The 14,896-nt window shown below is 41.9% G+C and overlaps 1 protein-coding gene across 4 annotated transcripts; it reads right to left on the bottom strand.

Moving 5' to 3' along the window:
- Positions 1 to 1,720: 1,720 nt before the first annotated feature.
- TARDBP (TAR DNA binding protein) lies at positions 1,721 to 11,045 on the bottom strand. Of its 4 annotated transcripts, none has more exons than XM_060014191.1 (7): positions 10,887 to 11,045; positions 9,654 to 9,905; positions 7,426 to 7,589; positions 6,669 to 6,809; positions 4,049 to 4,219; positions 3,535 to 3,661; positions 1,721 to 2,586 (listed from the first exon to the last, which is right to left on the bottom strand). In XM_060014191.1, the coding sequence occupies exons 2-7, from the start codon at positions 9,889 to 9,891 to the stop codon at positions 2,531 to 2,533; spliced, it is 897 nt and encodes a 298-aa protein (XP_059870174.1). In that variant the 5' UTR covers positions 9,892 to 9,905; positions 10,887 to 11,045; the 3' UTR covers positions 1,721 to 2,530. The 4 variants fall into 4 exon arrangements, with proteins under 4 accessions (XP_059870174.1, XP_059870183.1, XP_059870167.1 ...); XM_060014200.1 differs by having other exon boundaries at positions 3,544 to 3,661; positions 10,887 to 11,044; XM_060014184.1 differs by having other exon boundaries at positions 1,721 to 3,661; positions 9,654 to 9,901.
- Positions 11,046 to 14,896: the final 3,851 nt, after the last annotated feature.

Below are 14,896 nucleotides of genomic sequence, written 5' to 3'. Positions count from 1 at the left end.
TTCCTAAGGACAGCATTTAAGCTCTGACTTAACCTTAAAAATCTCATTTCATTTAGTTGGCCATTCTTCCCTAAAAAGCTTTAATACTTAACATTTAACAAACTTTTTCATTCTAGCCAAACAGTTACCATTATATGTAGAAATTCATTGTGAGTTTTGACTAACTTCTCTTGTGCATATGAAGTGCAACTTCTTGAGACTCACTTTTTAAAGGTAACTTTCCAGCATCTTTGTCACATTAAAAAAAAAAGAAACTGTTTTTCCAGTAAGACTCCAGACACTAAACTGTGGTGGCAACAAAAATTTTTATTCAACTGGTTCAAGAAATTTTTTAGAATGAATGCATTTAGATGATCAAGTAGACTTTAAAAACAAATCTCTGCCAAATAGTTTACTTCTAAACTTCATTTTTTTTTTCTTTAGGGTAGAATTAAATACCCATAGCTATGCAGTACCATAAACATGTTAACAGAAGGCTAGTCAACAATGAAAGCCTTCTAAGACTGGTAACTAGATTTACACAAGTGTAAATAAGGGATCAAAACCATGCCATTGACAAAGATAACTTACCCCTGGGCTCCTTGAAGGCTTGTCAGTTTAGTCTTTGGAGGTCCCCGAATACCATTTTAAGTGTTACCATGTTACTGCTGCTGAGTAACAGTGCAAGTGCTAAAATGCAAAATTCAGATGGTACAGGATTTGGAAATCATGCAATTTAGATGCAGAAAAAAAAAAAATTAAAACAACGCAAGATCCTTTTACAGATGAAACTGAATAAAACAATGTGGCGACCGTAAGTCTAAAGGACGACTTCATTTTTAAGTTTAAAACATGTAACTTGCAAAATGACAAACCTGTTTATCATAATCTAATTAGATAAGGGCATCAAGTAAATTATCAGCACAAAAACTTACATTCTTCCATTAGAAAAGGAGCTCAACTCTCATAGAAGTTAGTTACATTTTAAGTACAACGGAGAATATATTATTGCTTTTACATACTTAACAATGCATCGTGAGAGTCTAATCTGAGTTTTATAAGCGATTTTATTCAACATTACTCTATTTCCCCACCTTTGGAAGACACAGCCCATTTCACTTAACACTTCCACAGACAGACAACCCACCCTGCTAGTTCCTAAAGCTATCAGGCTTCTTAATGGATTTCAGGCACAAGATAATTTGTGGTTTCTTCTACTTTATCCCTATTGCAATTAATTCCACTTTTCAAATCCCCAACTAGAAAGGTGCTGACAGTCCCTTCAATTGATAGGCTTTGCTACAAAGCATTTTAAAATAATGACCATTGTTTTGCCCACTCCGCCAAATAAGAGTATTTTTAGAAGGCATGATTTCCCAATGGAGATTTATAACAGGCCATGTAAATAGAACATCACCCAAATGCCCAGAGGCACTAAGAAAAAGCTGGAGGGTACTGCTTACCATTTTAGGTGCGGTCACCCAGACTTATTAAAAACTAGATTTAAAAAGAAAAAAAAAACTTTTCACTTTGGACAATGCAAGAACAAATAGCAATTAAGTCTGGGTATCAGGTGTCAATGCATGACAGGTGATGAATCCATTTGACTTGAGACAACTTTTCAAATAAGTTTATTTGAAGCAAAATAAACTACTGCCAAGAAACTTTATGAAAGTTCCATCTCAAAAGGGTCAAAAAAGGGGAATTAACTGCTATGAATTCTTTGCATTCAGGGCTGCAAAACAAAGACACATATTATTTAAATCAGTTTTATTTAAGAATTTCCAACATTGACAACTCTTATAAAAAGCATCCAAGCACAGGACACAGAACTGCAGCAAACAGCATTCTTATGGGTAGCTAACAGACATTAGAACTTCCACCCTATTTTGAGACACCCCGAGCTCACTGGTGAACTCTGCTTCCAAGTACTCCTGCAAAGCACACCACAAGCTCAGTCCATGTTCTCAACCCATCAGCTTCAGTTCACATTACCACACTTACAGATCAATAACAGAAGAGAACACACACCATACAGCATTCACAGCAGTTGACAAAGGGGTAGGGGAAATACAAGTATCGTTTCACTTAACACATTCAGCTAACGTGGGTTATCTAAGAACAAAACTCACTTAAAGTCTTCCAACAGATGTGGATGTCCTTTGAATGCAAAAAACATTCGTACGTTATTTGCTATCATTGCTCTCTGCACACTCTCTCACCAAAGCCACAGGGATTGAGAGACACATCTCTCCAAGTTAAAAAATATCCATTATGCACCACCAAGTCTCTGCACGCGCTCTCTCCTTTTCTCGCTCATACTAGCCTTTCATGCCTCGGCACCACCATCAATCCCACACAAGGTTTCAAAAGTTCAAACAGCCTTCTGGTTCCATATCACAGCCTTGCGTTCATAGCGTTGATACGACTCCATGAAATAAAGAGTAGCGGATAAAAATGGGACACCCACCGTCAAAGACACAGCCTGTGCAGCGTGACGAATTCTTGAATGAGAAAGCATGAAGACGGAAGTATTCCTATGGCAGAATATTTACAGCACTACTTTCAATGAAGTGCTTCTTCCATAAACATTTGAAATGAGATGAACTGCAGAGATTAAATGAAGGCTTCATATTGTACTTTTGTATATGAAGGGAGACAAGTGTTAAAAAACAAAAACAAAAAACAAAAGAACCAAACACTGTGACACCATGATCTCCAAAAAGGAGATTTTCCTAAGGAAAAAATCCATATGGTGGGGTTCAAATTAAAACAAGGAAAAAAGAATGTAGTTCTAACCAATGGTTTCCATTTTGAACATGCAAAGAATTCACTTGACAAGTCCAGGGATAAAATATTACAGGAGAAACCTTTTGATATCAATTGTAGTGTGTTGGTTTACCAATCAGGCAAACAGCAGTTCACTTTCAAACACTCAATATTTCAACCCTTTATGTAACAAAACTTATAAAATTCCTTTAGCTTCCTCTTTTTCTAAAGAAAAATGTCAAAAATACTGCTGAATATACTCCACACTGAACAAACCAATTTTGAAAATTCTTAGTACATACGTATTTTACAATATACTTACCATGAGTTTAGAAAAATCTGAATTCCCACCAGTTTATACCAACTAACGATAACCCAATGTCTACATTCCCCAGCCAGAAGATTTAGAATCCATGCTTGAGCCAAAGCCTCCATTAAAACCACTGCCTGACCCTGCATTTGATGCTGATCCCCAACCAATTGCTGCACCTGAATTAGAACCACTATAAGAGTTATTTCCAGAACCAAAAGCCTGATTTGGCTCCCTCTGCATGTTGCCTTGGCTTTGGTTATTACCTGATGGGCCCGACTGGTTCTGCTGACTGGCTAACATGCCCATCATACCCCAGCTGCTCTGCAGAGCTGCCTGGGCTGCAGCCATCATTGCTGGATTAATGCTAAAAGCACCAAAGTTCATCCCTCCGCCCATATTACTACCTTGATTGTTTCCCAAACCAGCTCCACCCCCTCTACTGTTTCCAAATCCACCCTGATTCCCAAAGCCACCTGGATTACCACCAAATCTTCCACTTCTTTCTAACTGTCTATTGCTATTGTGTTTAGGTTCAGCATTGGATATATGTACGCTGATTCCTTTAATGATCAAGTCCTCTCCACAAAGAGACTGGGCAACCTACAAAAAAATAAGGGATGCAAATAAAGGAGATTAAACCACTGACTCACACATCAAAGTAGCAATAAAACTTAGATTTCAAGCCATCATCTAAACTGGAGAAAAAATAAGCAATGAACACTTATTTCATTTAAAACCATAAAATAGCCTTTAGCTTTAGTAATGGCAGCAGGGATTTTTTAGTTCTTTTTCAAAGGACACGTAACATCCCCACTTAAACCTCACATACTAAAAAAATATCTAAGGGGTTTACCACAAATGTTTAGGCCCATATACCCCACAGCGTACAAGGTCAGAGAGCTTAGCTAAGGGTGGCAATTAGCTGGAAGGGCAAAGTTCCACAGAAATTACCTAATTAGCTGGGACAAAATTATTGAGAGAAAATACCTGATCATCTGCAAACGTAACAAAGGCAAAAGCCCTGAACGGTTTGGGAATGAAGACATCTACCACTTCTCCGTACTGGCAAAAAAACTGCCGCAACTCATCAGCAGTCATGTCTTCCGTACAACGCCCAACAAACACCTTTCTGCTTCTCAAAGGCTCATCTGGGCTTTGCTGGTCAAATTGAAAGGAAGAAAACCATCAGAAATATTTTATGAGCAATGAAAACAGCATTATGGTAGAAGATGTAATACAACCTATCTGCCTTTTATATTAGATGAGTCATTAAAAAGTAGGTACATTCTTATTTTTTGCATTAGCACTTCTTGTAAGACTTCAATGAAGAATAAAGTTTTAAAGTTGATGAAAGTATATATATATGTTTTATCACCTTTACTGGACTATAATTGCTTTACAATGATGTGTTAGTTTCCGCTTTATAACAAAGTGAATCAGCTATACATATACATATATCCCCATATCTCCTCCCTCTTGCATCTCCCTCCCACTCTCCCTATCCCCCTCCTCTAGGTAGTCACAAAGCACCAAGCTGATCTCCCTGTGCTATGCGGCTGCTTCCCACTAGCTATCTATTTTACCTTATATACGTCCATGCCACTCTCTCACTTCGTCCCAGCTTACCCTTCCTCCTCCCCATGTCCTCAAGTCCATCCTCTACGTCTACGTCTTTATTCTTGTCCTGCCCCTGGGTTCTTCAGAACCTTTTTTAGATTCCATATATATGTGTTAGCATACGGTTATTTGTTTTTCTCTTTCTGACTTACTTCTCTCTGTATGACAGACTCTAGGTCCATCCACCTCACTACAAATAACTCAATTTCGTTTCTTTTTATGGCTGAGTAATATTCCAATGTATATATGTGCCACATCTTCTTTATCCATTCATCTGTTGATGGACACTTAGGTTGCTTCCATGTCCTGGCTATTGTAAATGCGATGAACATTGTGGTACATGACTCTTTTTGAATTATGGTTTTCTCGGGGTATATGCCCAGTAGTGGGATTGCTGGGTGGTATGGTAGTTTTATTTTTAGTTTTTTAAGGAACCTCTATACTGTTCTCCACAGTGGCTGTATCAATTTACATTCCCACCAACAGTGCAAGAGGATTCCCTTTTCTACACACCCTCTCCAGCATTTATTGTTTGTAGATTTTTTGATGATGGCCACTCTGACTGATGTGAGGTGATGATACCTCATTGTAGTTTTGATTTGCATTTCTCTAACAATTAGGGATGTTGAGCATCCTTTCGTGTGTTTGTTGGCAATCTGTACATCTTCTTCGGAGATGTGTCTATTTAGGTCTTCTGCCCATTTTTGGATTGGGTTGTTTTTTTGATATTGAGCTGCATGAGCTGCTTGTAAATTTTGGAGATTAATCCTTTGTCAGTTGCTTCATTTGAAAATATTTTCTCCCATCTGAGGGTTGTCTTTTCATCTTGTTTATGGTTTCCTTTGCTGTGCAAAAGCTTTTAAGTTTCATTAGGTCCCATTTGTTCATTTTTGTTTTTATTTCCATTTCTCTAGGAGGTGGGTCAAAAAGGATCTTGCTGTGATTTATGTCACAGAGCGTTCTCCCTATGTTTTCCTCTAAGAGTTTTATAGTTTCTTGCCTTACATTTAGGTCTTTAATCCATTCTGAGTTTATTTTTGTGTATGGTATTAGGGAGTGTTCTAATTTAGTTCTTTTACATGTAGCTGTCCAGTTTTCCCAGCACCACTCACTGAAGAGGCTGTCTTTTCTCCACTGTATATTCTTGCCTCCTTTGTCAAAGATAAGGTGACCACAGGTGCGTGGGTTTAACTCTGGGCCTTCTATCCTGTTCCACTGATCTATATTTCTGTTTTTGTGCCAGTACCACACTGTCTTGATTACTGTAGCTTTGTAGTATAGTCTGAAGTCCGGGAGCCTGACTCCTCCAGCTCCGTTTTTCTTTCTCAGGATTGCTTTGGTTATTTGGGGTCTTTTGTATTTCCATTCAAATTGTAAACTTTTTTGTTCTAGTTCTGTGAAACATGCCACTGGCAGTTTGATAGGGATTGCATTGAATCTGTAGATTGCCTTGGGTAGTATAGTCATTTTCACAGTGTTGACTGTTCCAATCCAAGAACATGGTATATCTCTCCATCTGTGTGTATCATCTTTAATTTCTTTCATCAGTGTCTTATACTTTGATGAAAGTATATTTGGATTAAGGAAAGTTGATGATTAAGAAATGTCTTGGCAAAGATGATAATGTTCCAAATAAGCAAGTCTTGCTTGCTTGGAATAAGTTAGGCTTTTTAAAAAGATTAACATATTCTAATTGTCTGTATTAACATGTAACTATGTAAGAAATTGTTAAATCACTAAAAATAACAAGAGAAAAGGAAGAACAAAACGAAAAACGTTTTAGTTTGGAGGAGCAATGAACTAAATATTTCAAACAAACATATAAAATATTCAGCATGCATTAAGGTCCTGAGACTTTAACAAGGCAAAAGATTTCAAGAACACACGCTGCCACTACATTTTCCAACTGTAACGTTTTATTTTACAGTGTCTTCTAAGTAAGTCTGTCAGCAAAAATGGCCAAAGCAGAGAAAAAAAAAGAGCAAAGTACCTTAGAATTTGGAAGTTTACAGTCACACCATCGTCCATCTATCATATGTCGCTGTGACATTACTTTCACCTGGGTTTCATATTCCGTAAAACGAACAAAGCCAAACCCTTTTGAATGACCAGTTTTAATATCTTTCTTGACCTAGAAAAAAATCATTTAAATTTACTAAAACCACACACACACATAACCAACTCAGAGTACATACGTGAAGGGAAATAGTATAAACCATATTTCTTTTCAGCGCCCCTTACGTATACACATAACAAATGTTAAAAGTATCATCGGGACTTCCCTGGTGGCGCAGTGGTTAAGAATCCGCCTGCCAATGCAGGGGACATGGGTTCGAGACCTGCTCCAGGAACATCCCACATGCCGCAGAGCAACTAAGCCCGTGTGCCACAACTACTGAGCCTGCATTCTAGAGCCCGTGAGCCACAACTACTGAGCCCGTGTGCCACAACTACTGAAGCCAGTGCGCCCAGAGCCCATGCTCCGCAACAAGAGAAGCTACCGCAGTGAGAAGCCTGCGCCCCGCAACGAAGAGTAGGCCCTGCTCGCCGCAACTAGAGAAAGCCCACATGCAGCAAAGAAGACCCAATGCAGCCAAAAATAAATAAATTTCTTTGGAGAAAAAAAAAGCAAGAAAACTTATTAAAAAAATATATCATCTGTTGAACATGAAAGGCAGCGTCACTAAAACAACAAGAATTCTGGGTGCTCATTCACTGAAAAACTGTTGAATGAAATCAAAGTTTACCTGAACCATAAGAACTTCTCCAAAGGTACTAAAATACTCTTTTAGATCCTGTTCAGTTGTTTTCCATGGGAGGCCCAACACTATTAAATCAGATGTTTTCTGGACTGCTCTTTTCACTTTCACTGCTGATGAAGCATCTGTTTCATCCATTTTCCTTTTGTTATCTAAACAAAATGAGCAGAAACCTTTCAGAACTTTCATTAAACACTTCGTAAAACACACACCCTCTTCTTCTAGAAATGAGAAGCAAACACATTCTCAGAACAGTTAAGACGCTGGAAACTTTTGCCAAAGAGTGATGTTAGCTCTCACAGACAGAATAAGAATTGAATAAGTGGCTAAGGTGCTTTTCTGGAGCCAATCTAGGGATTCCAACCTCTGGTTCCATAACGTCTCAAGATTACAATTGTTATGTTCTCCCCTCTAAAAAGGTGTATCAAAACAAGTTACTTCACTTTCACTTTAAAACACATTAAGGAAGGAAAAAAAACAGGTTGAATAACTGTGATACTATCTTTGTGCCTATTAAATATATCTGTGTGATTATTTTAAGGCCTATAACTTGAAGACTACTAAAAAATTAGCAACTTTTATCTCCAGCTGTGGATCTAAGGGTGATTTCAATTTTCTTTCTGTTTCGTTTCTAAACTTTCAGCAATGAACTCACGTTACTTTTGTAATAAAAAAGAAACCTGGACTTCCCTGGTGGCGCAGTGGTTAAGAATCTGCCTGCCAATGCAGGGGACATGGGTTCAAGCCCTGGTCCAGGAAGATCCCACATGCCGTAGAGCAACTAAGCCCATGCACCACAACTACTGAGCCTGTGCTCTAGAGCCTGCGAGCCACAACTACTAAAGCCCATGCGCCTCCAGCCCGTGCTCCACGAGAAGCCAACACAATGAGAAGTCCGCGCACCGCAACGAAGAGTAGCCCCCGCTCACCATAACCAGAGAAAGCTCGCGCGCAGCAACAAAGACCCAATGCAGCCAAAAATAAATAAATATTAAAAAAAAAAAGGAAACCTAAGGTTATTTTAAAAAATCATCATTTGGAAGAGGAACTAAATGACATTCTGACATACAGACCATTTTTTGGAGTACTGTCAGGTTCACAGCAAAACTGAGGAAGGTAGAAACTTCCCATATACCCCCGCTCCCCACACCTGCAGAGTCCTCCCAGCATCAATATCCCCCACCAGGGTGGTATGTTTGTCACAAGCATGAACCTACATCGACACATTACTATATAAATGACATTTTAAGTTTGGGTAAATATTAATCTACAGCCAATGGATCAAGAAACTACATACTAAAAAAAAAAAATCAAGTTGATGCTATTAAGAATTTTCTTGATATATAAAAAAATATCTTGATGCAACGTCTTAAATACTGACCAAATAATATGACTTTGTTGCAATATTACGTTACAATAAAAGTAACAGACACGGGCTTCCCTGGTGGCGCAGTGGTTGAGAGTCCGCCTGCCGATGCAGGGGACACGAGCTTGTGCCCCGGTCCCGGAAGATCCCACATGCCGCGGAGTGGCTGGGCCCATGAGTCATGGCGGCTGGGCCTGTGCTCCGCAACGGGGGAGGCCACAGCAGTGAGAGGCCCGCGTACCGCAAAAAAAAAAAAAAAAAAAAAGTAACAGATGTACCAACTAGCACACTCCTACTGCTAAAACGTACTCATTTCCTTTGCTCACTTCTACATCTTCATGCTTCCTTTTAGATTAAAAACATCATTGATAAGGGGCAGTGAGAATAAAACCAGAACCCAAAATTATAATTACGACTGCACTAATTCAAGATTTGGGCTACTGCGACTGATGTTCATTTAAGGAGGAAAAAAAAAAGATTAGCTGGATGAGTGATGTAAGCCTGCAAGGACAAAGACCAAACCAAAATACTGAGGCACTTCAGAAAAATCTGTTTACAACAGACTGGTGCAACTGCAAAGCATTCTTAATTCCTTAAATTTCACATTAGCTCAGCAACGTTAGTCCAGATAATTGTTTAAACACACAGTCTTTAAAAAATGTCCTGTAATTTCCAATTTTCACTAATGTAAACTAGTGGTCTTTCAAACTTGTCTGACGGTAACGTTTAAAGAAATACTTGGGCTACAGGAGACGGTTCACCATGAAGAGACCATGACCTATGACTTAGAACGAGACACAAACCTATACTTTATACTTTAGCATCACTGCAAAACCAAATGACAACAAACCTTTGGGATAGTTGACAACATACACCAGGTTCCCCCAGCCAGCATCAGGGGCGTGCAGAATTCCTTCTACCAGACGGACACCTCTCATACATTGAGACACTGGATTCCTGTAGCGAAGCCCACATGCCCCTGGAAACTGGGCTGTAACTGTGGACAGCAGCACTGTCCCATCGTCTTCTGATGGTATTTCAATGGGCTCGTCATTCTCATCTTCGGTTACCCGAATATATTCGGACATCTTTGCTTGTCTTGCTTAAATGGAAAAGAGATACGAATGACCAACACTTGTGTCAAAGTAATTGTGTCAAAGTAATTATCCCAGCTGACTAATACCACCACTACCATGTCATTGTTCTGACTGCCAGAAAAATTCTCGGTGTTTGGATTTTTATAGGTGTTGGTTATCCCTGAAAAATGAGGAGGTACAGGCAAGGACAGCTATTCCTATTAAAATGCAATGCCTTGCTAGTTCATTCATTCGTTATTTGATGAGTGCCTACTATCCATCAGGTGCTGCAACTATTCACTGTGTGAAACCACAGTCCCAGCTGGCATGCTGGTTGCAAAGGGGGAGATAAGCAGGAGAAAGAAAGCAAACAAGTAATTATTTTATTACAATCGTGATTATGCTACTGGAAAGTAGTCTTGGGGACTGGGAAGAAACTAAACTGGTTGAGATGTGTGTGAGGGGAACGTCAAAGTGGATTTCCCTAAGTAAGCGATGCAGAAACTAAGTCTTTTGAGAACTAAATAGAAGCAGTGAACGAGATGAAGAGAACAAGGGAAAAGTGCCTCCCTGTTCCAAATGTGGGGACTCTCCAAACTTGAGCCGCAATGACAGCGGCGACAGGTCCTTCGCGACGCGGACCGCCACCTCCCAGAAGCCAGTGCGTGACAACCGTGGGAGGAGTTTTTAAGCGCGGCCGGGGTGGGACCGCTGGGGCACCAGGCCTAAACGCTGTCCTGGCGCAAAGTACGAAGGTACAAAGCAGTGCCCGGGCTCGGAAGCCAGGCCAAACCTCTGCCTCGGGCTGCACGGTTCCGCGGGCCCGGCGTCCCTGCTTCGGCGCCGGCTGCCACCCCGCGCCTGGCCCTAACGTCGCTCCCACGCGAGCCCGCTCGGGCAGAATGAAGCAGGCCCGGCCCCACGGCTCCTTTCCCGGGGCGGGGGCCGCCCCACTGCGGGAGCCGAAGCACACAGGGCGTCCTCAGTGAGAAGCGTCCGCGACTCACCCGCTAGGCCGCTGCTAGGAAGCCCGACAGAGAAAGTGAAGCAGCGACGAATCCAACAGCAGCCCAGCGACCACTTCGCTCCCACAAAATGGCGCTAGGGCCGCCTCCTCCCCCCTCCGGCCGTCGTCCTCTCCCACCGGTTCCCCGTCCAGAGGGGGAGGCCGCCGCACAGAGACACAACGACCCTTTCCCCAGAGAGTCAGAACGCCCTTCTCGTAGTCTGAGTATAGGGGGCGGACTTGAAGGCTAAAGGGGACCGAACCTGGGCCTGAAAAGCTAAAAATGGAAAAAAATGTGGAGGCGTAGGCTTTTAGCTCCCCCCACGTAGCATAATAGATGGCTTCGCCCGACCAACCGCCGGCCCTGGGTCTCGGCCCGAGCTCGCGCACTTTTAAAGTGCGCGAGACTAGCTCAGGGGCCGGGCCGGGCGGGGCGAGGCGGGGGCGGGGCGCCGGGTTGGGGCGGGGCACCCGGGCCCTCCTGACCGTTTTGAGACTGGGGAGGGCAACGGAGGCCAAGACCTTTTTATCTAAAAAGCCAGTCAGGTTCGTCCTCCCTTCTCTCCCCAGCCAACCTCCACACCTGGAGAGAATAACGTTGTTCTAAACAATACCAATCATAGTGCCTACTGTGTACCAGGTACTTCCTAAGTCCTCACATATTTAATTACCCCAACAGTCATGTATGGTAGGTGCTATTGATGTTATCCGCACATACAGGTGAGGAGGAAACTGAGGCACAGAGAGGCTCAGGATCTTGCATAAATAAGGTCACCCAGGTAGTAAATGGTGAATCTGGGATTTGACCCCTAACTCTAATGCTAATGTATTCCAGCTAAGTATGCTAATAATAATAGTGTACTTCATCTATTTTGACACATGTTATGTTTCACATTTCTGAAATCAATATGTGATTTCAGTTCCAGTTCCACTGATGATATGTCCTAGTTTAATTGGCAACAATCTTAATTTCCTAGTGTACCAGGGTATCAGATTCAATGAAATGCAGTACTAGCAAAGCACTCTATACTTATGCATTAACTCATTTAATCCTCAGAAGAACCCTATAGGGTAGGTGTCATTGTTATCATTCCTGTTTTATAGATGAGGAAACTGAGGCACAGAGGTTAAGTAACCTTGCCCAAGCTCACAGGGCTGTAGATGGTGGAGCTGGGATTTGAACCCAGGCAGTCTGGCTCTGGAGTTGGTGCCTCCTGCTTCTTATAGCCTCTTAGGGAATAAATATTGAGTCCTGCACATCCATCTCTGATACCTGCTGTTCATATTGAGCAGATTATACCTGAACCAACTTGGGGAGATAGAAAGGAGGGAGTGGAGGCAGTCAGAATGAGCTACCCCTACCCACCCCCAGGGGTAGCTCAACACACAGGGGATGAAGCTGGACAGATGGCCCCTGACAGTCACTAAGGTTTCTAAACACTGGATGAAGTACAGAGGCCTGTCATCACAGTCTACCCATTCATTTTGGGGGAGACGTCAGTTTTACTACTCCCAGAGCAGGGATTGAACCCGTGCCCCCTGCAGTGGAAGCGTGGAGTCCTAACCACTGGACTGCCAGGGAATTCCCACTACCCCCATTTTGCAGAAGAAGGAACTGAGGCTCAGAGGCTGTGTAAATTGCCTGAGCATGTCACACTGTCCATAAATTACTGTCCAGGGTTTGTCAGATCCTGAAGCTGTGCTCTGTCCACCTCCCTGGACCATTCTCTCTGACAAGATTGAGGCTGAGGCATTTAGTGTGGGCGACTCCGTGGGGCCTGGGATGCCTGCAGCAAGTGGGCAGAGCTGAGTGTGCAGAAACTGGAGAGAGGTCACACAGGGACAAAACCACAAAGTCTGTCCCTTCTCCCAGAAGTTTTCAGGCCACTTGGGAAGACCAGCAAACACAGTCTTGAAGAAGGTAAATAACTCCTTCAGGAAGAGTATTGATAAGGCCAGAGGGAGGCTGGACCCTGGAGTTCTCCCACTCCTGGTGGAATTCATCTCTGGGTTTCAGCTTGATAGTACTGGTCGTCAAAACTTGTACTTGTTTACACCTGAGACTAACACAACATTGTAAATCGACTATACTTCAAAAAAAACACAAAACTGCTACTTGTTTGAAATCTGCTTTATAAATTATCTTGGTTTGTTTGCTTGTTTGTTCATATCCCTTACACATTAAGCCCAAAGATTGTTAGAAGGCCAAAAAGTATCTGCTTATTAATTGCTTTCTGAAAATAATGGATCAGAAATGATATATTGAGCTTTTATGCCTTATTCAGCGCTGTGTTAAAACCATACTGTAAAGACACGCAAGAAAACTGGGAGCCAGTCGTGGCCTGGACGGAGTGGTCTAATCCAGGTGAGGGTGGTGACAGAATAATTGGAAAACAATCCCAAGAGATATAAAGCATGTGGGTGCCAGTGCTGGGCAGATGCTGAGGGTCTGATGGGTTCCCCAACAGCTCTTTGGGGAACTGGCTTCCATATACGAATGAGGAGTCTCAACTGGAAAGAAAGGCTACTGGCCAGAGAACCAGAGTGGGAACAGACTTCAGTTTGCAACCCAGTCACTTGGGCATGCATGCCTTCTCACATTCCACCCCCTCCCTTGGAGTCCCAGTTCTGCCAGCTCCATGAAGTCAAGTATTCCTGAAAGCTAAAAGAAATGCCAAGGTAATAAAGGTATTTAAATAAAAGTAACTTTATTTTATCAAGATTTAAATTTTTGGGACTTCCCTGGTGGTGCAATGGTTAAGACTCTGAGCTCCCAATGCAGGGGGCCTGGGTTCAATCCCACATGCATGCCTCTACTAAGAGTTCATGTGCCTCAACTAAGGAGCCCGCAGGCTGCAACTAAGACCCGGCGCAACCAAAAAAAAAAAAAAAAGTTAAAAAAAAGATTTTAATTTTCTGTTAACCCCTACATTTTTAGGAGCTGCCTCCCCAACTAGTCTAGGTCTAACTTAGGTTTTCCTAAAAATTTTTTTTTTTTTTTTTTTTTTTTGTGGTACGCGGATGTCTCACTGTTGTGGCCTCTCCCGTTGTGGAGCACTGGCTGCGGACGCGCAGGCTCAGCGGCCATGACTCACGGGCCTAGCCGCTCTGCGTTATGTGGAATCTTCCCGGACCGGGGCACGAACCCGTGTCCCCTGCATCGGCAGGTGGACTCCCAACCACTGCGCCACCAGGGAAGCCCTTCCTAAAAATTTTTTACTCTGAAATAATTTAAAACATGACAGAGTTGCAAGAATAGTAGACAGAACTCCTGTGTACCCTTTGTCCAGATTCACCAACTGATAAAATTTTGTCTCATTTGCTTTATCACTCCCTCTCTCTCTAGAGATATATAAAATAATAATAATATGTATAACCCAGTACTGTGCTATTATCAAATTCAGGAATTTTAACATTAATATAATATAAAATTTTGGCAAGAATACCACAGAAGCAGCGTTGTGCCCTTCTTGTACTGCTATTCTCCACTGTAAAAATACCATTTTCCCCCTTTTGGAACTAATAAATCTATGGGAGGGAATTCCCTGGTGGTCCAGCGGTTAGGACTCTGCGCTTTCACTGCTGAGGGCCCAGGTTCAGTCTCTGGTTGGGGAACTAAGATCCTGCAAGCCGTGTGGAAAAAAAACCAAACCTATGGGTAGATACACTGAGATGACCCCAAATGTCCTGTTTGTTTTCAAATTTTCACCTACTGGCTTTAGGATCCATCGATGACTCTTGCCTAATTAGTTACCACTCAAATGGTTGCAAAATTATGATATTCTAGCTCCATTATTTCTTTTTTTTCCCCCATTATTTCTTCAACAGTTTTTAAACTTTTTATTCTGAAAAATGTCAAAGTATGGAAAAATTGAAGCGACAGTCCAATTCAAGAACAACAGCATGGCCACAACTTAGATGCAACAACTGTGACTCTTTTGCCCTATTTGCTTCATCTATCTGTGTATATGGCTAACTCTCTACTTTTGCTGGACCATTTCAAACTAAGCT

This window comes from Delphinus delphis, chromosome 1 (assembly GCF_949987515.2).
Source record: "Delphinus delphis chromosome 1, mDelDel1.2, whole genome shotgun sequence".
In the NCBI taxonomy this organism is placed as follows: Eukaryota; Metazoa; Chordata; class Mammalia; order Artiodactyla; family Delphinidae; genus Delphinus; species Delphinus delphis.
Note: the sequence above shows the minus strand (reverse complement) of the source record. Positions and strands in the feature narration are given on the sequence as shown.

Coding starts and splice junctions, on each gene's coding strand:
- TARDBP (XM_060014184.1), bottom strand. CDS start 9,891: ATGTCCGAATATATTCGGGTAACCGAAGATGAGAATGACGAGCCCATT. Junction 6,810..7,425: donor GAGAAGTTCTTATGGTTCAG/GTAAACTTTGAT, acceptor ATTTTTTTCTAG/GTCAAGAAAGATATTAAAAC. Junction 3,662..4,048: donor TTACGTTTGCAGATGATCAG/GTATTTTCTCTC, acceptor ATTTTTTTGTAG/GTTGCCCAGTCTCTTTGTGG.